Raw genomic sequence first — 23636 nt, 5'->3', positions numbered from 1 at the left:
AACCCCACAACCCAGGCTAATGGTGAGAAAACACTTCAGACAAGCCCAGACTGGGGGGAGAGGGGAGTTATCCTTCAGGACGAGGAAGGCCTCACGCTCACGGATGAGATACAGGGGCAGAAAAGGGAGATTCGGGGAATAACTGACAAAACCGAAGAAAGCCAGGAGCTCAGCTGACAGCTATGTTAGCACAAGGGCAGTGAAGGTCTCGCCCGGGTCGGCCCCGGCTCGCTTTGCAGGGCCGCCCTTCTCAGACCCGTGGACCGTGACGCTCAGGGGTCTCAAGAGGCCCCTGCTTCTTTCTTTTATCAGGCACTGCCACGTGACACTGCCCACTGCCCCTGTCACCTCCATGCAGGGAGTGGTCCACACGAGGCCCTCCGTTCAGAAGGGGCAACTGGGGCTGGAGTCAGCTCTAGCCCTTCCCTGTTGAACGACCCGTCGGCATCTTCCCACATGGCATCTGCCCAGCCCGCCTATGCGGGGTGGCTCCGCTCCGTTCATCCGGTCTCCCCTTGCGCCTCATCACCTCAGGTCGGGCCCAAGATGTTAGATTCTTTAAATCCCACAAGGTCCAGAGTATCATCTTTCCCCAGACACTATTTCCACTGGCTCTTTCCAGGCTTGAGGGAGCCAGAGGCTGGGGCCACCTTCTTCCAAGTTCAAGAGTGAAAGTTCTCAGGCTGCCAGACACCAGGCCTCCGTCCCTCCAGCACCTTCCTTCTACCCCGTGGCCTTTGGTGAGTCCCCACCAGGGACTGGTTACCCAGGGTCTCCATCGCTGCCTGCTCTCCCCACCGGCTGCTCAGCTGGCCCCTTGGCTGCCTCTTCCAGGCTCGCATCTCAGGAACTTGCTGATTTTGGCCGCCGGTGACCCAGCCCCCTCAGATCTCAGGGGTCCCTGCCCTCTGGCTCCCCTGCAGCACTGTTTTCAGGTTAAACAAAATCTTTCTTAAGGGGCACATGCTTCTCTTGAAGAAGCATTCAGGATGAAATGATTTTGAGGTCACCGAGGAGCCGGGCTCTGTGGAGCTGCACTCAGCTGTGGCTTTGGAGTCCCACGCCAAGGCTGGAGCTGCTTATGCTCTTGGCCTGGCCAAGCTGCCCTACATCTCATCAGCAGAGCGGGAACTGTGATGGCCCCAGTCATCAGCTCTGACGACTATCATCATGACAGTCTCCAGCAAGGACGCCTGCTGCCTCGGCCTCCCCATCTGTAAAGCAGCATCCATGGGCGTTGGTTAAGGCTGGACAGAGAACACGGGGGCAGAGGGATTCAGTGAACAACAGCTGCCATTGTTCCGTAGTGTCGAGTATCAGCCTCCACCCCATTCTCACCCCCACATGCAGAGCCAGAGGCAGAGGGTGAAGGCCTTGGCCTGAGGAGAGACCAGGCCTGGGTGCGCCTGCCAGGAAGGACACGGTCTCCCTTCAAGCCAGGCAACACTAATCCCTCCTGTGGGGCAGTGACTGCTAGCACCCTTCCCCAGCACAGAACTTGGAGATGCTGCTCAAAGGCACCCAGGGGGCAGGGGGGAGCCAGGCCACTATGCCAGCCCCTCTAGCCACAGGCATCTGAAGTGTTTTTCTGAAAACTTTGGCAGTCCCAGAAGCTGCTGGTTTCCTCATAACTTTTTTTTTTTTAAGCTGTGTAATTTGAAATAACTTTAGACTCACAGAAAAATGACAAAACTAGCTGAGAGTTCCTGATATGTTTCACGCAGCCGCTCCTGTGGTTAGCGTCTCGCACGATGCAGTTATCTGAACCAGAAACTAAACGTCGACGCGATGCTAGGGTCTTGTCTCCGGACTGGAACCTCACGTTATCAGCTTTCCCCCTTAGGTTCTTTTTCTGGTCTAGGCTCGGATGTTGCATTTAGTCCTCGTGTGTCCTGAGTCACCTTCGAGCTGTGATGTGATGGTTCCGCAGCCTTCCCTTGTTGTCTGTGACCTTCGCGCTGAGAACCACTCAGCTGTTAGCAGAGTGTGCCTCAGTGTGGCTTGTCAGATGCTTCCTCGGGATCAGATCAGGGGTTGTGCGTCTTTGGCGGGAATCCCACAGAACTGACGTTGTGTCCTTCCCGTTGTGTTATATCCAGCGTGCGAGCTGTTGCTGTGTCCTGTCCTCTGTGGCTGACCTTGATCGCTTGGTCAAGATGGGGTCTGCCAGCTTGCTCTGCCCAGAGAAATTAAGTGTCTTGTGGAGAGATGCTTGAAGACCACACAGATACCCCGCTTCTCGTATTTTCACTCTCTCCCTTTAGTATGGGTCCGCCATAGCTCTGTTTTGTAAAATTTCTCTAGGTTAATGAATTATCTGTTTCTGGCTGCGCTGGGTCTCCCTCCCTTGCTGTGTGTGGGCTTCCTCTAGTTGCAGCAGCGGGAGGCCACTCTCTCGTGCTGTGCAGGCTTCTGCTCGCAGGGGCTTCTCTAGCTGAAGAGCACAGGCTCTGGGGCGTTGGGGCTTCAGTAGTTGGGGCACATGGGCCCAGCTGCCCCGCAGCACGTGGAACCTTCCAGGAGCAGGGACTGAACCGTGCCCCTGCATTGGCAAGCGAGTTCTTAAACCAGGCCACCAGGGAAGTCCCAGTCGCAGTTTTTGGCAGCAGTAGTGAACACCGACAGTTGTCTGTTGGTGATTTTCTGTGTCCAGCATTCCTTATATGTTCATTAGTTGAAATTCTGCCATAAGGAAGAGCTGTCTCTTCCCCTCTCTTCATGCAGTTACCTGTGGAAGTAAATAAAGGCCGCTTCAGTGAAAACAGCAGAGGCTTGCTAGAGACGGGGGTCAGCTGCCACCACTGCATTTGGCAGAGACTCAAAGACAGCAGCGGGGAGAGAGCTTTATGGCGGAGAAGAGAAGGCTCAGGTGTGACTGTTGGAGGCTCTTGGCAAAAGCAAGTGGGGTGAAGGGCTGGCTGCCAACAGCAGTTGCCTTCCATGCGTGGCCAGGTAGGCATACTATTTTTTGATTGTCCTAAGTTGGAAGCAGAAGCAAAAGTTAGGGAAGCTGCAGCCACCAAACTCCAGCTGTTTTGGGCCAGTGGCTGGAGCCGTTATGGTTTGCTTCCCTGGCGGCCTGTTGCAGAGGTCATGGGTCAGAGCCCTACCATCAGGCCTGATCTGGCTCTTGTTCCTGGATATGGTCTGTCTCTCTTACCCGAAGATTTTTGGGTCTTGTTTTATTTTTTGTTGTTGCTGTTTTACTGAGAACTCTTTTTTTTTTTTTTTTGAGGTATAGCTGATTTACAATCTCATGTTAGTTTCAGATGTACCGCGTAGTGATTCAGTTATATATTTTTTCCTGATTATATTCCATCATAGGATATCACAAGCTAGTGAATATAATTCCCAAAGCGGTACAGTAGATCCCTGCTGCTTATCTGTTTTATGTATAATAGTTCATATCTGTTCATGGGGGTGGGTTTTTGCATTTTTTTAATTGAGGTATAATTGACATATTATAGTCACCCGTTGTTATCCTTGGGCTTCCCAGGTGGCGCTAGTGATAAAGAACCCACCTGCCAACGCAGGAGACATAAGAGATGCAGGTTCAATCCCTGGCTCAGAAGATCCCTTAGAGGAGGAAACGGCAGCCCACTCCAGCATTCTTGCCTGGAGAATCCCATGGACAGAGGAGCCTGGTGGGCTGCAGTCCATGGGGTCACAAAGACTCGGACATGACTGGAGCGACTTAGCACCCACGTTGTTATCCTTAGAGGATTGGTTCCAGAATCCCCCTCGGATATAAAAATCTGGGGGTGCTCAAGGCCCTCATTATAAGATGGTGTGTTTGCATGTGGCGTCCTCCAGTCCACTTTAAATCATCGCTGTGCTGTGCTTAGTCCCTCGGTCGTGCCTGACTCTTTGCGACCCCACGGACTGTGGCCCACCAGGCTCCTCTGTCCATGGGATTCTCCAGGCAAGAGTACCGGAATGAGTTGCCATGCCCTCCTCCAGGGGATCTTCCCAAGCCAGGGATCGAAGCCAGGTCTCCCGCACTGCAGGCAGATTCTTTACCAGCGGGGCCCTAAACCATCTCTAGGTTACTTACGATGCCTAACACAGTGTGTTATAGAAATAGTTGCCTTGGACTGTAGCCGGCCGGACTCCTCTGTCCATGGGATTCTGCAGGCAGGAGTGCTGGAGTGGGTTGCCGTTTCCTCCTCCAGGGGGTCTTCCCGGCCCAGGGACGGAACCCGCATCTCCTGCGCTGCAGGTGGACTCTTCACCACTGAGCCACCTGGGAAGCCCCGGTGCTCAGCAAATTCAGGTTTTGCTTGTTTGGAGCTTCCTGTTTTGTTTGGCTTTTTCTTTCTTCCTTTCTTTCTTTTTTTAACCTGTTCTCAGTCCTCAGTGGGTTGGATCCGCAGATGCAGATCCTGTGGATCGAGGGCCGACTGTGTATTAGTTTCAGGTTCACCGCATAATGACTCAGTATTTGTGTCCATGCAAAATAAGCGCCGCAGCGAGGTGAGCGTGTCACCAGGCATAGTTACACACTGTTTCATTCTTGTGCTGAAGATATTTTTAAGGAGGATCTCAGATCCCCTCCCACCCCTTCCCCCCAAAAACACCCTCACCTAAGTCCCACTGCCTGCACAGTGTTCTTCATGGGGCCCTAGTCTGCCTGCAGGACCTAAACCAAGCCGGCGCCTCACTTCAGAGTTTGCTCGGCTTCCCCTCTGCACTGAGGAATGTGCACTCTAACACACATTCGCTCCTGGAAGGAGAGCCACAGGGCAGTGAGCTCAGCAGAGTGCCTGCCAAAATAACCTCTGGCCCGAGGGCTCCCGCCGGTCACGGGGTGTTCGTGAACCTCAAGAGGAGGCTGGAGCGTTGAGGGTGAGCACCGGCCTCCCTGTGAACCGGCGTCCAGAACCTGAGACTGAGCTGAGCACAGAGCCCCGCGGGGAGACAGTGTCACCAGCACAAGGGGTGGGAATGTGCGTCCCTCTGGTCCTTGAAACCCGCGGTCGTGCAGCAGACACGGTGTCACAGGAGGTCAGACATTCCAACAAAGGAACCGAGAGAGAGGCACGGCCGCAGGGAGTGTGTGCCGCTGAGGGCCCTGGGGGGACACTGGGGGCCAGAGCTCTGAGCTCTCTTCCGTCTTTTTGGAAAGATCGTTTTTTAGGAGCCAACATTTCCAGCTGGCCGAATCTAATGTTCCACACCCTCTCCCTGCCGCAGATATTTTATATAAATACATCTTTGTGTTTGTGAGCAACTTGCATTTTGAGAAAGTTGTGTAGGGTTTGATGCGAAACCAAAGGTCTCTCTCTGCTCCCCACCCAAAAGACGCTTATGTGGTTCATCCGGGCCGGAAGTATATTTGCTTGTCAGGGAGCAAGACTGTCACTCTGAGCAAGTGGCTGCCCCAATCTGACCCTCGCCCTTGAGCCCAGGACCGTGTCTTGGTTTCTCCCCTGGGGTTCCTGGACCACAGAGAGCATCTCTGCTGTGATGAGAGACACAAGGGTGATTTGTGGGCCTGGTGCTGCTAAGATCCCTAGGGACCTCCTCTCCCAGTTATGAAAGCTGCACCTCCTGTCCCAGGATTCACTTCAGTTTTCTTTTCTAACTTAATTCACCTAAAGCTTATTTTGTATCACTACCCTAGAAAGAGATTTGGGTTTAAGTCTGAGCTTAAAATGCGTACGTATGGTTTAGTCGCTAAGTTACCTCTGACTCTTGTGACCCCATGGACTGTAGCCTGCCGGGTTCCTCTGTCCGTAGGATTTTCCAGGCAGGAATACTAGATTGGGTTGCCATGTACACATGTATTAATACATAGTATAAAATGCATAAGATAGGAAGAAATGACCGTCTCCCAACCCACAGCTTATAACAATGTTCCTTCAGTGTGCTGCTGGAGACCCTTTATTCGTGAAGTCAGCCTAGTTGGTTGTGGTTAGCTTTATCAAAATTAAGTAGAGGGGAGGGAGGGGGAGATGGCAGAGCGAATCGCATTAAAATTTTTTTTTTTTAATTCTGTTTGTATCATTGTTATTTTTTGGCCGTGCTGGGTCCTCTTCATTGCTGCTCAGACTTTTCTCGAGTTGCGGCGAATGGGGGCTCCTCTCTAGCTGCGGAGTGCAGGCTTCTCATTGCGGAGGCTTCTCTCGTTGTGAAGCACCTGCTCTAGGGCGCACGGGCTCAGTAGTTGAGGCTCCCAAGCTCTAGGGCACAGGCCCAATATTGTGGCACACGGGTTTAGCTGCTCCATGGCTCTTCCCAAACCAGGGATCAAACCCAGGTCTTCTGCACGGACAGGCGGACTCTTTAGCACTGAGCCACCAGGGAAGCCCAGGGCTGCCTATGGGACGTCCCTGGCGGGTCAGCGGTTAAGGAGCCACGCTTCCACTGCCGGGGGGCTCGGGTTTGATCCCTGACTGGGGAGTTAAGACCCCATATGCTGTGTGGCACAGCCAAAAATATTCTTAAATAAATAGAAATTAAAAAAAAATAAAAGGGCTACCTATTCCTTCCTGAAACTCTTGTTGCAGTTAGGGCACGGAAGCAGAAGTGTCTATGAGTATAAGTGAATATATGATACAAAACATGTTTCTGAATGTAGGTTACAGTCACAAAGATTTCTTAAATAACTGGTCAGCTAACAAATGTATGAAAAAAGGTTTTTTTAGTCTGTTTATCTTGGTTGTGCTGGGTCTCTGTTGCTCTGCACGGGCTTTCTCTAGCTCCAGTGAGTGCGCTGCCTTCATTGTAGCACCCAGGCTGCTCACTGCGGCGGCCTCTCTGGTCGCGCAGCACCGGCTCTAGGCATGTGGCTCAGCAGCTGCAGAGAAGTCCCAGCCTCAGTGAACCCACCCTGGCGGCCGAGGCGGCCTGGTGGCTGTCCTGAGTATGGGAGCAGTGTGGGAAGTGGGGGCCCTAAGTCAGTGAGGGGGCCTCTTGGGGCAGGTTGAGGGGTCAATTCAGAATCATGTGGCGATTTGGGGGAAAGAAGCCAGGAGGAAGCTGGGCGGGCAGGGGGATGGGGGGGGGGGTGTCCCTGAGTGCAGGGGAGGGGATCTGACCAGGAAAGGGCATTGTGGGTGTGGGGGCAGCCCCTTGTTGGCTGTGTGAGTGGGGGCCAGCGAAATGCCAACTGCTGGCAAGTCTGTGCACCCGTGGTTAGGCTCCCCCCCTCCCCTGTCCCCTCTGTGTCCGAGAGTCCTCCTCGCTGTTGACAGCGCTTTGTAAACACAATCTGCTTCCCGTCTTGGCATCCAGACAGCCTCCCACCTAGGCTCGGGCAGGGTCGCTCATTAGTGACAGGCCGCTTGGCGTCCTCCCGTGAGGCCAAGGTGACACCTTCTCCCTGTCCCCGCCTCCCTTCTCTCCCCCATGGCTTCCCATCCAGACCGCCATACCTTCAGGCCACACCAGCGCCTGGTCATGGCCTTACTGGCCCATGAGGCTCCACGCTACCCTGTCGGGAACAGCACGCATTCTAAGACATTCGCCAAATCACCTGCTAAGAGGAGCTGCCCACAGCCTGCCTCTTTGCCCGCTCATCCACCAGTTAAGTTACTGTCCCGACACATGCCGGCAGCCCCCATAAGGGGTTTAAACCTGCTTTTCTCCATGCGACTGCAGTCTGGTACCTGTCACTTATTTATTTGGCTGTACTGGGTCTTAGTTGAGGCATGCAGGACCTTTTTTCAGTTGCAGCATGACGCTCTTAGTTGAGCCCTGTGGGACCTAGTTCCCTGCCCAGGGGTGGAACTCGGGGCCCCTGCACTGGGAGCGTGGAGTCTTAGCCACGGGACTACCAGGGAAGCCCCTCTGTCATATTTTCTAGTTGTTGATTTTCCTTCCCAGTTCAGTTCAGTTCAGTTGCTCAGTCGTGTCTGACTCTTTGCGACCCCATGGATTTCCTTCCCAGTGATCTGGTTGTTTCTTTGCCTTTGTCTTGAACTTGTTTTTGTTTTTTGAAAGGGCAAAGGCTAGGAAGTTAGCATTTGGCCTGAGAGGCAAAATCTGGAGACCACCCCCCACCACAGCCCTGTGGAAGGAATCTCCTTCTTTCTGCCCTGCAGTCCTGGGGAGTTTCCTGGAGGCATCAGGCCCTGGCAGGAGCAGCTTGCAAACTCTGGCTGCCCCTCCCTCGGAGTTAGGGAGCCTGGGGCGCCCACGTTCTCCTCCAAAAAGCGCCTTAGTTTCCTCTGACCCCTGTGGCAAACCAGCACAAACTGACTGACGACAACAGAAGTGTATTCTCCCGCAGCTCTGCAGGCCCCAAGTCTCAGGCCAGTTCTCCTCGGGCTCCGGCAGACTCTTCCTGGTCTCCTCCAGCTTTTACACCGCAGGTGCTTCTTGGCCTGCGGCCTGGGTGTGTCAGCCTGTCACCTCTGTCTTCACAGGGCCTCCTGTGAAGTGTCTGTTTCTCTGTCTCTTATGAGAGATAAGAGATTTGATTTATCCTTGATTTGAGGACCCAGCCTCATCCAGGGTAAGGATCTCCTTACCTTAATGACATCTGCAAGGGCCTTTTTTCAAATAATGCCCCGTTCACAGATTCCGGGGGGACAGACAGGTCTGGGCCGGGGGCAGGCACCATTCAGCCCCCTGCAGGCGCCTTCCTGTGTCTTGGCCTTGGCACTGTCACCAGCAGTGACGTGGGACATGCTCTTGGTGGCCTTCACTGATTTATGCAGTGACTCTGCTTCTGTCCGTGTCCACCGCACCGAGGACCTGTCTCAGGTCTGCAGAGTTCCCAGGCCAGGCCCCTGGCCTGGGCCACAGTGAAGAATGATCCAGAGGGCAACACGGGCGGACCTGGGGCTGAGCCTGCACCACCTGCCCCCGGCCTTTCCTCCTGGGGAGCCTGGAGCAAGAGTCAGAGGGAGGCAAGAAGACAAGTCGTCAGACTCTAGACTGTGAGGCTGGACCATACAAAGGGCTGGATCCTCTGTCAAGAGGACAGTGTAACAGAACATGTCTGCATGCACCTCGCCTGACCCAGCCCTAAGAAAGGCTGCATCGGGACCTCCCTGACAGTCCGGCGGCTGCAGCTCCACACTTCCACTGACGGAGGCACAGGTTCCATCCCAGATCAGGGAACTAAGATCCTACCTGTCGAGCAGTACAGGAAAAAGAAAAAACTAGGAACTTCCCTTGTGGTCCAGTGGTTAAGAATCTGTCTTGCAACGCAGGGGACGTGGGTTTGATTTCTGGTCTGGAGCTAAGACCCCGACCCACACCTCAGGGCTCCTGCTTATGCTTCCCTTCTTCCAGGGCCGAGGTGCAATGAAGCCCGTGCAGCGCAAAGAAAGATCCTGGGCACCACAGCTAAAACTGAAGCAGCCAAATAAATACACAAAGAAAGAAAGGTTGCATTGTTCGCACGCAGGCGCCCTGCCGTGGAGACAGTCCCCCGGAGCGCTTGTAGTGGCGCTGAGCATCAGCAGACACGTGGGCCGTGACACAGTGGCAGGCACCCCAGACGGAGCGCCCAGCAACGGCTGAGAAAAAGCCCTCCAGCCTAGTTTCTCTCTGTTTGTTTGGGAACAGTTTTAGATTTAGGAAAGTTGCGAAAGTAATTCAGAGTTCCCCCCCACTGCACACTCCCAATTTCCTGTATTAATAACATCTTCTGTTAGTATGGTACATTTGTCACAACTAATCAACAAATACCGATACATCATTATTTTTAAAGTGATTAATTTTACAAATTTTCCTAGTTTGGCCTCTGGCAGGCTTCCTCTAGTTGTGGCGGCGGGGCTGCTCTCTAACTGTGGGGCATGGGCTTCTCGTTGTCCTGGCTTCACTTACTGCAGAGCAAAGGCTCCAGGGCACAAGAGCTTCAGGGGTTCTGGCTCTTGGGCTCTAGAGCTCAGACTCAGTAGCTGGGATGCGTGGGCTAGGTTGCCCCCAGGCCTGTGCAGTCTCGCTGGACCAGGGATCAAACCCGTGTCCTTTGCATCAGCAGGCGGATAATTAACTAAAGTCCATCGTTTATTCGTATTTCCTTAGTGTTTCCCTAATGTCCTTTTTCTATCCCGGGATCCTCACATTACATTTAGTCATCAGCATCACTTCTCTTTAGGCTTCACTGGGCTGAGATAGGTTCTCAGGCTCTCTTGGTTTCGATGACCTTAACAGGTTGGAGGAGAACTGGTCTGGTGTTCTGCAGGATGGCCCTTGGTTGGGATTTGTCCGATGTTTCTCTCATGGTTAGGCTGGGCTTCGGAGAGGAGGAGCCTTTTCCATCACACAGGTGACGAGGGCGTGTGCCGTGAACGTGACTTACCAGTGTGGTGCTGACCCCAATCGTCTGGCTGCGGGGGTTTTCTGGCAGCTGTCTTCACTAAAATGACTCCCCTCCACTCTCTGCGCAGTGCCCTTTGAAAGGAAGTCACCGCCCATGGCCCACACCTCAGGGCTCCTGCTTATGCTTCCTTCTTCCAGGGCTGAGCACCTGTGTCAGTTACTTGGGGTTCTTCAAGCTGGGACATTTCTCTCTTCCTCCTCATTTATTTATTCAATTATTTAGTTATGTTCATGTGGACTTGTGGATATTTATTTTGCACTCTGGGTTATAATCCGACACTGCTGGGACTTCCCTGCTGGCCCAGTGGTTAAGGTTCCACACTTGCGCGGCAGGGGGTGTGGGTTCCATCCCTGGTTGGGGAACTAAGACCAGCGTGGTGCTGCCAACATCCTCATCATCCCGCGCTGCTCAGCTCTCGTGTTGCTCGGGGTGTTCCTGCTCTGGCCGCTGGGAGCGCTTTGATTTGCCTTTGTGTCCCATGGTCCTAGCACCGTTGGCTATGGCTCCTGCCCGGCACCTCAGGGTGGCCCAGGCTCTTCTTCAAGTTTCTGGCCCTGTCTTAGAAGCAGCCCTTCCTCCCCGAGTCAGGGACCGCTTTAGGTAGGAAACGGCAGCAGAGGCCACTTGGAACAGGATCCCGCTTGTGCTTCCTAAGGTGTCCCATATCAGCGGGTGCTTGGGAGGGTCCAGACGGCAGGAGGGGCTTCCACGGCTGGCTCGGGGGTATCTGCCTCACTTGCATCATTTACAGGAGAGCATGGGGCCTCCCAGGCGGCTCAGTGCTAAAGAATCCGCCAGCCACAGGAGACATGGGTTCGATCCCTGGGTCAGGAAGATGGCAACCCACCCCAGTATTCCTGCTGGGATGGACAGAAGAGCCTGGCATGCTACAGTCCATGGGGTGACCCATGACTGAGCACAGGAAAGCATAGTATTTTTAAAAATACTTGTTTTTATTTTTGGCTCGGGTTCCAGCTGCTCTGTGGCATGTAGGATCTTAGTTCCCCCACCAGGGATCGTACCCACGTCCCCTGCATTGGAAGGCGGATTCCTAACCACTGGACCACCAGCGAAGTCCCAAGGAAGCCTGTTGGTTCACTGGGTGGTTTTACAGCGTGGGTACGGAGGCCTCCCAGCACACCAGTGCCCAGTGGCATCTCGGTGACACCATCCTTGATATTGTGTTTTTCCTCCTGGTCCTTTCCCTGTGGTTGGCTAAGCTTTGAGTGTGCTTCCTCTGGGAGGTTAAAGGTAGGTTTGTTACCAAAACAGTGGATTCACCTCTTGGTGGATGTCAAGCAAATAGATACAACCAAGTCCAAAGATGGGGAGAAGGAAGGATTTATTACTAGAGGTTGTTAGGGTAGACTCATCCATTAGGACTGGGCGTCCTTACAAAGAGGAAAAAACATTGTTTTATGGGAGGAAATTTGGGACACAAACCTGTGTTAATCTGAAGACTGGGTTTGCCTCTTCATGAATGTTAAGCCAGTAGACACAACCAAGCCAAAGATGGGGAGAAGGAAGGATGTATTACCTGCAGCAAGTTAAGGGAAGTACAAGGGACCTTTTCCAAAGCAACGTCTCCCTGAACCGCAAAACTGGGGAAGTTTTAAGCTCAGGGTCCAAGAGTATTCAGGAAGGGGCTTGAGTAGAGGAGAATTCAGCCTAGAATTAGGGCAAAGGTCCAGAGTCCAAGCTTCAGTTGATTGAAGTCAGGAGAATCAACATCATTCCACCCTCCACCTGCTTGGGGGCCTTAGTTTCCACAGAACTCAAAGATATATTTATTATTATGTATATCCTTTGAGGAGGAACTAGGGCTCTGCCTTATTCAGTTCAGTTCAGTTCAGTCGCTCGGTCGTGTCCGACTCTTTGCGATCCCATGAATCGCGGAACGCCAGGCCTCCCTGTCCATCAACTCCTGGAGTTCAATCAGACTCACGTCCATCGAGTCGGTGATGCCATCCAGCCATCTCATCCTCTGTCGTCCCCTTCTCCTCCTGCCCCCAATCCCTCCCAGCATGAAAGTCTTTTCCAGTGAGTCAACTCTTCGCATGAGGTGGCCAAAGTATTGGAATTTCAGCTTCAGCATCAGTCCTTCCAGTGAACACCCAGGACTGATCTCCTTTAGGATGGACTAATTGGATCTTCTTGCAGTCCAAGTGACTCTCAAGAGTCTTCTCCAAAAGAATTGGAGAAGACTCTGAGGCCTCCAAGCACACCAGTGCCCAGTGGCACAGTTCAAAAAGCTTGCCCTTTGTGGCCAAGCTTATAATAAGTGTCCTAATCTTGAGGATTTCTCCCTGGAAACCTGTAAGCAGATCAATTAGGGAGTCCCTGGAGGAGGAGAACCAGGAATGGCTCTCTTTCCTGGTTCGAAAGAGGTTCAACTTTTTTCCACAGTTCAAAAGAATCAATTATTCGGCACTCAGCTGTCTTCACAGTCCAACTCTCACATCCATACATGACCACTGGAAAAACCATAGCCTTGACTAGACGGACCTTTGTTGGCAAAGTCTCTGCTTTTTAATATGCTATCTAGGTTGGTCATAACTTTCCTTCCAAGGAGTAAGCGTCTTTTAATTTCATGGCTGCAGTCACCATCTGCAGTGATTTTGGAGCCCCAAAAAATAAAGTCTGACACTGTTTCCACTGTTTCCCCATCTATTTCCCATGAAGTGTTGGGACCAGATATCATGATCTTCGTTTTCTGAATGTGGAGCTTTAAGCCAACTTTTTCACTCTTTCACTTTCATCAAGAGGCTTTTTAGTTCCTCTTCACTTTCTGCCATAAGGGTGGTGTCATCTGCATATCTGAGGTTATTGATATTTCTCCCGGCAATCTTGATTCCAGCTTGTGCTTCTTCCAGCCCAGCGTTTCTCATGATGTACTCTGCATATAAGTTAAGTAAGCAAGGTGACAATATACAGCCTTGACGTACTCTTTTTCCTATTTGGAACCAGTCTGTTGTTCCACGTCCAGTGCAAACTGTTGCTTCCTGACCTGCATACAGATTTCTCAAGAGGCAGGTCAGGTGGTCTGTATTCCCATCTCTTTCAGAAATTTCCAGTTTATTATCTGCATTATTGAAGTGAAGTGAAGTGACGTTGCTCAGTCATGCCCGACTCTGCGACCCCGTGGATTGTAGTTTACAAGGCTCCTCTGTCCCTGGAATTTTCCAGGCCAGAGTACTGGAGTGGCTTGCCATTTCCTTCTCCAGGGGGTCTTCCGACCCAGGGATCGAACCCAGGGCTCCCTCGTTACGGGCAGACGCCTTGCCGTCTGAGACACCAGGGAAGCTGCGTTACCATTTGACTGACTTTTCTCTGTTCCTGCCTTCCTTTGTTCTCTTAAGATCATTAATTACTGAGACCTGTTCCAGGGCAGTCATTGCCTCCAGGCTTCGACCACGTAATGGCTTAGGCCAAAACCCTTCTCTTTAGTAAAGAGAGCCATTCCTGGTTCTGTTTCTCCAGGGACTCCCTAATGGATCTGCTTACAGGTTTCCAGGGAGAAATCCTCAAGTATTAGGACACTGATTATAAGCTTGGCCACACAGGGCAGGCAGCCACACAGGAGGACAAAGACTATCTCTTTTTCAAAAAATGCCTTTTATTTGCTTATTTTTGGCTGCCCGGGGTCTCTGTTGAGCCCCAGAGAGCGGGCTTTCTCTGACTGCAGCAAGCCAGAGCTGCTCTTTGTTGCGGTGCGCGGGCCTCTTATGAGGTGGCCGCTCTTGTTGTGGAGCACGGGCTCTGGGCACGAGGGCTCAGTAGCTGTGGCACACAGGCTTAGTTGCCCCACGGCGTGTGGGAGCTTTCCAGACCAGGGATCAAACCCATGTCCCTTGCATCGGCAGGTGGATTCTTAACCACTGAACTACTAGGGCAGTCCAAAGATTAATTTTCTAAAAGTATTTCTGAGAACGGAATCTCAGATCCAAGCTAGCATCGCCTCAAAGTGGGTTGGGCTCCAGGGTAGGTGGAGACCTCCAGCCTCCACATTCTAGAGCCCACCCCACCCCCGCCTCCTGGTGTGTGACCTGGCTGGCAACTTAAGCTCTCTGAGCCAACCTAGGCGGTTGGTGCCAGCTTGGAACAACGGAGGACTCAGAGGCCTGTCGGTGACGACGAAATTGCAGAGCTGATGGGAAGTGCTCTTGTAAATGATTAAGCAGTCAGGGCAGAGGACTCTGGCATCCACATGCAGCTTCTGGTGTCTTTATCCTGCAGGGAGACCGAAATCAGGTTAGGCGAAGCGTGCCTCTGCGGCAGTGCTGGCATCGGGTCATGGGGGATGAATCACAGGCCCTGGGCGGGTGGAGGAGGCCGCCTTCTCACCGTGCCCCGTTTTGCTCCCCAGGACTGAGTCTCCGCCGTCCTGAGCAGGCCTGGAATGGGTAATGGTGTGAAGGAAGGCGTGGTGCGTTTGCGTGACGATGCCGAGCCTGTCCTGCCCGCGCACGTCTCCTCAAAGGCAAGTACCCCTGCCCCGCCGTGGGCGCGCTCACCCGCACCCTCTTCTGTGCTCGCACCCCACATAAATCATCCCCTCCCACACTGAGGGCGGGGCGGCGGGGGATGACACAGGCTGCCTCCTATTCCGTTTTTATAGCCCTGTCTGTGCTGTGGATCCAGCCGCCCCACCGCTTGGCAAGAAGTCAAAACCTCACCCAAATTTGGCGGGGATGTCAAAGGTGTCCCCGGGTCCCTCTTCTGACTCAGATTTGCCAACACAGAGTAATTAGCCAAAGGTGGGGTGGGCTGAGGGGAGCTCCTCACGCCAGGTAGGAGTTTACCCTCACTCAGCTCTGAAGCTTATCCCCAGTGACTCCCTTCAGTTGAACACAAAAGGTTTATTCCCTCGTAAAGAAATTGCATCAGGCCCGTGCTTGTTCACCACAGAAGCCAGGAGAAGTTCTCCCACCAGAACCTCGAGCATGGACTAATCCACCTTCACTCCTAGGCCGGTTCAGGTGCCCGCAGGCAGTTCTCAAAGTCCACGGGCTCAAAGGCTGAAGCAGTGTCAACCTCTGGCCCTCCTGACCTTTCCCCAAGTTCCAGGTTGCTCTGTGGAGCACCAGGCGGACAGGAGGCCTGGTTCTCGGACCCCTGTCACCATGCTGGTCGACAGAGGGCTGAGCTCCAGAGCAGGCACCCCATTCCTCACAGTTCAGTGAACTTTAGCATATGAGGGAGATGTGGCCCTCCCTCCACTGGCCCAGATGGATCCCGCCAAGTGGACATGCCCAGCAAAGGCCCCCGTGCCCAGCCTGCACTCGGACACACGCGGCAGCAGTTTCCCTCCTGCTGGCCGGCACGGCCCGCGTCAGTCTTGCCTGCCTGGCTAACCCAGTGCAGGGAGCTTACGCTACACTCTAAAGAGCCTGGCATCTTCCTGTGGTTTCACTGCTCATGTGGATCCTGTCTGTGGATCACCCGTTTTCTCTCCATCAGGCTGCCTGCCTCATTCTTCATTTGCAAGGATCTCTCCTATGATGAGAAGTTAGAACTGGATATGGAACAACAGACTGGTTCAAAACTGGGAAAGGAGTACGACAGGGCTGTATGTTGTCACCGTCTTGATTTAATTTATATGCAGAGTACATCATGCAAAGTGCTGGGCTGGATGAAGCACAAGCTGGAATCAAGATTGCTGGGAGAAATAGCAATAACCTCAGATATGCAGATGACACCACCCTTATGGCAGAAAGCAAAGAGGAACTAAAGAGCCTCTTGATGAAGGTGAAAGAGGAGAGTAAAAAATCTGATTTGAAACTCAGCATTCAAAAAACTAGAATCATGGCATTTGGTCTCATCTCTTCACGGCAAACAGAAGGGGAAAAAGCAGAAACAGTGGCAGATTTTCTTTTCTTGAGCTCCAAAATCACTGAGGACAGTGACGCTTGCTCCTTGGAAGGAAAGCTCTGACAAACCTAGACAGCATATTAAAAATCAGAGACATCACTTGGCCAAGAAAGGTCCATCTAGTCAAAGCTATGGTTTTTCCAGAAGTCATGTACAGATGTGATAATTGGACCATAGAGAAAGCTGAGCACCAAAGAATTGATGCTTTCGAACTGTGGTATTAGAGAAAACTCTTGAGAGTCCCTTGGACTGTAGGGAGATCCAACCAGTCAATCCTAAAGGAGATCAGCCCCGAATGTTCACTGGAAAGACTGATGCTGAAGCTGAATCTGTAGTACTTTGGCTGCCTGATACAAAGAACTGACTCACTGGAAAAGACTCTGATGCTGGGAAAAACTGAGGGCAAGAGGAGAAGGGGGCGGCAGAGGAGAAGATGATTAGATAGCATCACTGACTCTACAGACATGCATTTGCACAAAGTCTGGGAGACAGTGAAGGACAGTGAAGACTGGTGTGCTGCAGTGCAGGGGGTCCCAAAGAGCTGGACACGACTTCGAGGCTGAGCAACAGCTCATATGATAGTTGTGGAGACTTTGACCTTTTGGTGATGCCTTTGCCAACCATGATGGCTTCCCTGGTGGCTCAGATGGTAAAGAATCTTCCAGGTTCGATCCCTGGGTCGGGAAGATCCCCTCGAGGAGGAAGTGGCAACCCACTCCAGTATTCTTGCCTGGAGAATCCCACAGACAGAGGAGCCTAGCGGGGTACAGTCCAGGGGGTGGCCAAGAATCAGACACGACTGAGCAGCTAACACTTATCTTTAAAGGATAAGCCAGCTGCGTCATTTCGGAGTCCCCGGGAGTGTCGGCGGAAAGCAGCCGCCGCCTCCTGCACTGAGCGTGCACTCCTCACCTAGTGTCTTTGGAGCCGCACACCCGGGGTTAGGGTTTCAGGACGTGTGTCCTTGCACGTGCAGCACTGACCTGGCAATGATGAGCACTGCAGGCTTCCCAGGAAGTGCCTGGTGGGGGAGATAGAGGGACACCTGGGCTCTGCCTCCGGTGCTCACAGGCCTGTGGGCAGGCCGCAGGGCATCCCTGTGCTCACAGAGGCTCGAGGTCGGCGGTCGCCACACGGATTCACAGAGAGCAGACCAAAGCAGAGGGACAGATGAGCCTCAAAGCCGGTGCCAGAAACACCCCTGAGCCTTCTGGCATCTGCTGCCCACGTCCCTGGAAGCCAGATGTCCAGACCTTGCCATGTGACCCAGAAAAGGCAGGGGTCCCCAGTGACGGGTCTCTGTGAAGCAAAAAGGTGGAACCCTGTGGTAAAGCTCAGCCTCAGAAACTGAGTCAGGAACACACTGCTGTAGGGACTTGTTCTTTCAGGGAGAGGTGGGCTGGGCTGGTGGAGGGGGCACCAGGGGCATTAAGGGGAGGGGCCAGGTCAAGGGGCACAGGGCCCTGGGGACGTTCACCTGGGACGTGATCTGGGGTCTGGGCCAGGAGTCAGCACGTGACTGTGTCAGAGGTGAGGGACCGGGGAGTAGAGAGGCCTTCCAGTCACTGCGGGCAGACCCAGCCCCCCCCCCCCCCCCGAGACACCCACAGAGCTGAGCAAACCTGGGCATCGCCCTGGACTCCACCAAGCCCACTCAGGAGCCCAGACTGCCAGCCGAACCCCTCAAATGCCCCCTCATTACTCCCCTCTCACAGCCTCCTCTGGTCCCAGCCTCTGCTCTCTCAACCCTGGGTTTCACAGGAGCTGCCTCTCCTCTGGTTCCAGTTAAAATAACCTGTTCACCTTGCACGCTTCTCCATTTCTCTGTAGGCCAAGGTCAGCCTCCTTGTCAGGCTCTGTGAGGTCCAGCCTCGCCCACCTCGCTTCGCATCTCTCTTCCCTTGCCCCCTCCCCTTCCTGTGTCAGCGCCCTGCCCTCCTTGTGGTCCCCTGCTCCTTCTCACTGGGGCCTCTGAGTGTTCAGTTCCTCCCCCTTGATCAGTCACACACACACACTCGCGCGCGTGCACCCACGCCCTGCGTAGGTGCGCCTCATCACACACCCTTGGCCTCTTAGCCCGCATTCTCCTGGAACTCCGAGCCCCCTCCCCACGGCCCCTCCCAGACTGCTGACTCTGCACACATTTGTCTGAAGAGCTGGTTCGTGTCTGGCAGCCCTGTGAGGGGAGCGGTGGGGGCTCGTACAGGCCCCTGCCCCACACTGACTCCAGGCTCCTGAGGGCACCTGGGTCAAGTGGACGTCCCAGATTCCCAGAATCGCTGAGCCCCCTGCTCCTCACCTCCTTGCACACTGCAGTGAGGACAGGTGGGGTGTGTCCTGCACAGAGCCCCCGGCAAGCTCTATGCCTGAGTCATCCGGGGTTGGGGGGAGGTGGGAATGGAGCCTCCAGCCCCAAGAGCAGACGGCTTCCTGGGCTGCGATTCGGGGCTCCGTGGGCCTCAAGGGAAGGAGGGCTGTTTGAGCCAGGGCTCCAGGAGCCGCAGGAAGACTCGGGAAAGCACCGACTTTGAGACTGGCCGCAGGAGCACGAAGTGCAAGTCAGCCGTGCCTGTCCCCATCACCTTCAGCTTAGCTGGATAAAGAGCCACAGACAGCGGCCCCGGAAGTCCTGATAGAAAGCGGACACGCTGAGCAGAGCCAGGGTCTCCTTGCCCGATACCCACCACCCACTCCCCAGACCACAAGGAGCCTTTACCCAAAACATGGAAGTGCAAGAGCCCCTCGCACATGGGCAGTGGGTGGACCAAGGCTGGAAAGTAGGACAGATCAAGGGCAACTCTTACGTTTGGCGTCAATCCCATTGGAGGCCGTCTCTGAGAACTTAGAACCACGCGCGACGCCCCAGCCTCTCATGCAGATGGTCCCTGCGGCCCAGGAGGTTCTCACTGTGTCCCCCCAGGCTCTGTGGCTGGTGCCGCAGTCTGCCCAGGGCCCAGCAGGGCAGTGTCACCCTGCCAACCATATGTCTAGCCGCCCCGGGCCAGGCGGAGAAGAAAAGCCTTTCTCCTGGACACTGTTCCAAGCAGAGCAGATGCATCCTCTCCCTCTCTGATGACAGACGGCGTGTTCGTGTGTTTTCTTGCAGAGTGATCACAGGCAAGTTCTCAGCTCCCTTCTGTCTGGGGCACTGGCTGGTGCTCTAGCTAAAACAGCTGTAGCTCCCCTGGACCGAACCAAAATCATCTTCCAAGGTAAGCGCTGCCTGAGCACCTATCGCCGGTGATGGAGAGGCTGCCGGGCGCTCACCCTCCTCCTCCAGGGCCCCACACTGCTCTGCCAAGTGCTTTCTAAAATGCTTCTTTAAAAAAATTATTTATCTGACTATGCCAGGTCTCTGGAGAAGGCAATGGCACCCCACTCCAGTACTCTTGACTGGAGAGTCCCATGGACGGAGGAGCCTGGTGGGCTGCAGTCCACGGGGTCGCTCAGAGTCGGACACGACTGAGCGACTTCACTTTCACTTTTCACTTTCATGCGTTGGAGAAGGAAATGGCAACCCACTCCAGTGTTCTTGCCTGGAGAATCCCAGGGACGGGGGAGCCTGGTGGGCTGCTGTCTGTGGGGTCACACAGAGTCGGACACGACTGAGGTGACTTAGCAGCAGCAGCAGCATGCCAGGTCTCAGTCGCGGCACAGGGGGTCTTCAGTCTTCACTGCAGCAGGCTCTTTACGTGCAGCACGTGGGATCTAGCTCTCCAACCAGTGAGCGAACCTGGGCCCCCTGCACTGGGAGTGCAGACTCTCAGACCCTGGACCACCAGGGACGCCCTTGAAGTGCCTCTGTAGAATCCACGTAGAAAGTCTGCTAGTGTTTAGGACTGGCCTCACAAAGTACCAGAAACCAGGCAGCTTAGAACTGCAGGAATTTATTCTCATTTTCTGGAGGCCAAAAGTCCACATTCAAGGGGTCCGTAGGGTTCGCTCCTCCTGGGGCCCTGAGGGAGGACCCCTCCTTGCCTCTTCGAGCTTCTGATAACTCCAGGCATCCTTGGCTTGTGACTGCACCCTCCACCCCAGTCTGTGTGTCTGGATCCTCTTCGAAGGACCCACGCCATTGGATCACCCTGCTGTAGCATGACCTCCCTTTAATTACATCTGCAAAGAGCCCGTTTCCAGTTAAGGCCTCGTTCATGGGCGCTGAGAGTGAGCGCATACATGGACGTTTCTTTGGGAAGACACAGTTCAGGAATCCAGCTCCCTCCCTCCTTAGGGTTTAGCAGGCCTTTGTGTCCCATACATGGTGGGCAGGGGGGCGGTCCTAAGCTGGGACCCCTGCCCCTCAGCTCTTTGGGAGGAAGGAGCTGCAGACTGGAGCCAGGCCCCTCCCACTTGCTCAGGCTGGCCCCTCACCTCTCCGGGCCTCAGGTTCCTTGTCGATATAACAAGACCATTGATACCAACCTCCTGCCTGACGGGGAGGAGGAGTGAGCTGACATGGGAAAGGGCAGGCGTGCAGCTGAGCTGGTCCTGGAACAAATTCCCACCGGAGCGCCACACGGGGAGCTGAACTTCATTCCGAAGGCAGGAGCTGTGCATACGTCCACACAGAGAGGAGGGCAGGGCTGTGCTGGGAGACGCGGGGGAAGCGCAGCGCTGCGGGTGCTGCCAGGCTGAGGCCCTTCGTGACTTGGGTTGCCGGGTCGCCCAGCCACTGTGGTGCAGTTCACCATGGAGTAGGGGGGGTGGGGGTGGTGGGCCGGGCAGCCCCGGAGGGCAGGAGAGTGGGAACTAGGGCTGCCCGAGCCAGGCCATGGAGGAGAGGGCAGACGTCCCCTGCCAAGGGAGCTGGAGCCGCTTAGCTGACCCCCGCATGGCTGGCGGCTAGGATGCCTCCCCTCCAAGGGACTTGGGGGAGAGAAAGTTCAGCTGGGTGGAGACCCTCCCAGAGAGCTGCGTCCTTCCACAGGCCCTCACTGTCCTGCGGGGTCAGGTGGCAGCTGGGCCCCTTTCCCTGAAGAAAGGGAGAAGTTGGCGTGCAGAGTGGCCTGGGCGTGGGTGGGGGGTGGGGAGGCTCCTGGGGATACGGTAACTTTGCTGGGGATGTCCCCACCTCGGCCCTTATAGGGGTTGAGGGGGGCATTTCCAGGGGAGGCCCTCACTCCCTATGCTCAAACTAGACCCCTGTGGCGGGGGTCATGCAGACTCGAGTGGGAGGGTGGTCCCATTCTTCATCTCCAACAATCTCTGTTGTGTTTTTTTTTTTTTCCAGTGTCCTCAAAAAGATTTTCTGCCAAGGTGAGCCGCTCAGTCATGGACCCCCATCTCTGGGGCCTTCACCTCTGCCCTACTGGGCTGGCAGAGGCAGGGAGGTGGGTGGCAGGGGCTGGGCAAACGCTTGTCAAGGGGCTTTTCCCATTGGTTCCCCGACCCCCCCCCAGGCCGGCTGCAGGACTGCTGGGTGACCAAGGCCTCCCCTGCCAGGCGCTGGGGCCAAGGCCATCTGCCTGCACCCCGAGTCTGCCTGGACACAGCCCACCCTGGGAAGTGACGGGAGACCATCTGTCCTGGGGGTGGTGGTCAGGGGACTTGATGGTCTAAACTCGCAGGTTTCGTATTTGATTTATTTTTAAACACAGAGCAGGTGTTGCTGCTTGCTGTTGTTCCGTTGCTAAGTCGTGTCCGACTCTCTGCGACCCCATGGACTGCAGCCCGCCAGGCTCCTCTGTCCATGGGATTTCCCAGGCAGGAGTACTGGAGTGGGTTGCCGTGCCCTCCTCCAGGGGATCTTCCCTGCCCAGGGATCAAACTCACATCCCCTGCATTGGCAGGTGGGGTGTTTACCACTGAGCCACTGGGAAGCCCACAGAGCAGGTGTTTCCTTCTTAATAAAGGAAAACAAAGAGGATTTTTAAAAGCCAGGCTACCAAACACCGACAAAACCCCCTTCTCACTTCATGATTCCCAGGCTGGAGGACAAGGGGTGGGGGTCCCAGCACGGAGCCCAGGGAACGTGGGGGCGGTCTGTGATGTCACCCCGCCTTCCCAGGCGCAGGGCTGGGCAAAGTCAGGCGAGCTGAGAGGGCAGCTGCGCTCTGCGCGCAAAGGCCACACTCGGTCGGAGGCCTAGGCGGCTGACGTTGCCCTCTCCGCTGCCTGCCCCCAGGAGGCCTTCCGGCTCCTCTACTTCACCTACCTCCACGAAGGCTTCTGGAGCCTGTGGCGCGGTAACTCGGCCACCATGGTGCGTGTGGTGCCCTACGCCGCCATCCAGTTCAGCGCGCACGAGGAGTACAAACGCCTCCTGGGCAGCTACTACGGCTTCCGTGGAGAGTGAGACCCCCCTTCCCCAGAAAAGCCCCGGCCCTCTCAGCTGTCACCTCACCCTGCTGGCCTGTCTCCCACCTGTTCACCATGCCGGAACTTCTCTCGTTTCCCCGGTCTCCGCGAACCTACGTCCCAGGACCGCCACGGTCCCCGCTGTGCCCCAGAGCAGGTGGAAAGCCGCCTGCCCTTCATTCATTCAGACAAGCAGGGGCAAAGGCAGGCACCCCCCAAGAGACACCCCTGCCCCGCCCATCAGCTTGGCTGCCCGTTCCCCCATCTCTACCCGCACCCCAGACCTGTGGGCACCCGGAGCCCTGGGGGCTCACCTTCGCCCCCACCCGCTTTCAGAGCCCTGCCCCCTTGGCCCCGCCTCCTCGCCGGCGCACTGGCTGGAACCACGGCCGCCTCGCTGACCTACCCGCTGGACCTGGTCAGAGCGCGGATGGCTGTGACCCCAAAGGAAATGTGAGTCTCACCCTGGTGACGTTTTCACCAGCACCGGGGGCTCTGTGTCTACTGGGGTTCCCGGGAGGGCTCACCCCACCCGGCCCCTGGGGATAGGGTCTGGGCCTCTCTCTGCAGTGGCTGATGAAGCTGTGCCGAGGCTGTGTTGCCCCAACCGCCCTGGGTTCCGCAGCTTTCCATAAGGACAGTAACTGGGTCTCTCAGCTTGAGTGGCAGTGTGCTTCCATCAAACCCAGAGTCTCTGTGTTGAGTCGAAAACAGATGTGCTTAAAATGCATCTGAGTAAAAAGCCAGGGGCTGAGCACAGCAAAGAGCCCAGTGGTGCAGGCGGCCTGTGTCTGTGGGCATGCACGGCCCCCTCAAATGCCAGAACTTCTGCATGATGGTCCTGTCAGCTTCCAGGCCTGCCCCCGCTGACGTGCGAGGAGGGAGAATTAGTGAGTGGAGGTCTGCAGCCCCCCACCCCACCCCTGCACCGCTCTGTCCTCCAGGTACAGCAACATCTTTCACGTCTTCATCCGCATCTCGAGAGAAGAGGGGCTGAAGACCCTCTACCACGGATTTGTTCCGACCGTGCTGGGGGTCATTCCCTACGCCGGCCTGAGCTTCTTCACCTATGAGACCCTCAAGAGCCTGCACCGAGGTGAGGAGCGCCAGGAGGGCAGCACCTCCCATGGGCACACATACCTATCTGTGGGTGGGTGGGGAGGTGGAGGTGGATGGGGGCGAGTGGAGG

The 23636-nt window shown here is 55.1% G+C and overlaps 1 protein-coding gene across 5 annotated transcripts in view; it reads left to right on the top strand.

The window, feature by feature from the left end:
• Window positions 1-23636, top strand: part of SLC25A42 (solute carrier family 25 member 42) — a 42619-nt gene that overhangs the window by 15664 nt on the left and 3319 nt on the right. For 4 of the 5 annotated variants that reach the window (XM_027969360.3, XM_060416181.1, XM_042249589.2 and 1 more), the window contains exons 2-7: window positions 14646-14759; window positions 19257-19362; window positions 21381-21406; window positions 22275-22441; window positions 22784-22900; window positions 23392-23543. In XM_027969360.3, coding sequence (XP_027825161.1) covers window positions 14679-14759; window positions 19257-19362; window positions 21381-21406; window positions 22275-22441; window positions 22784-22900; window positions 23392-23543 — 649 coding nt within the window. In that variant the 5' untranslated portion in view covers window positions 14646-14678. Of the gene's footprint in view, window positions 1-14497; window positions 14531-14645; window positions 14760-19256; window positions 19363-21380; window positions 21407-22274; window positions 22442-22783; window positions 22901-23391; window positions 23544-23636 lie in introns of those variants that run through there. The other variant, XM_027969362.3, reaches the window with a different exon arrangement.

Source organism: Ovis aries, chromosome 5 (genome assembly GCF_016772045.2).
Source record: "Ovis aries strain OAR_USU_Benz2616 breed Rambouillet chromosome 5, ARS-UI_Ramb_v3.0, whole genome shotgun sequence".
NCBI classification, from domain to species: Eukaryota; Metazoa; Chordata; class Mammalia; order Artiodactyla; family Bovidae; genus Ovis; species Ovis aries.
This window is presented reverse-complemented; position numbering and strand designations above follow the sequence as displayed.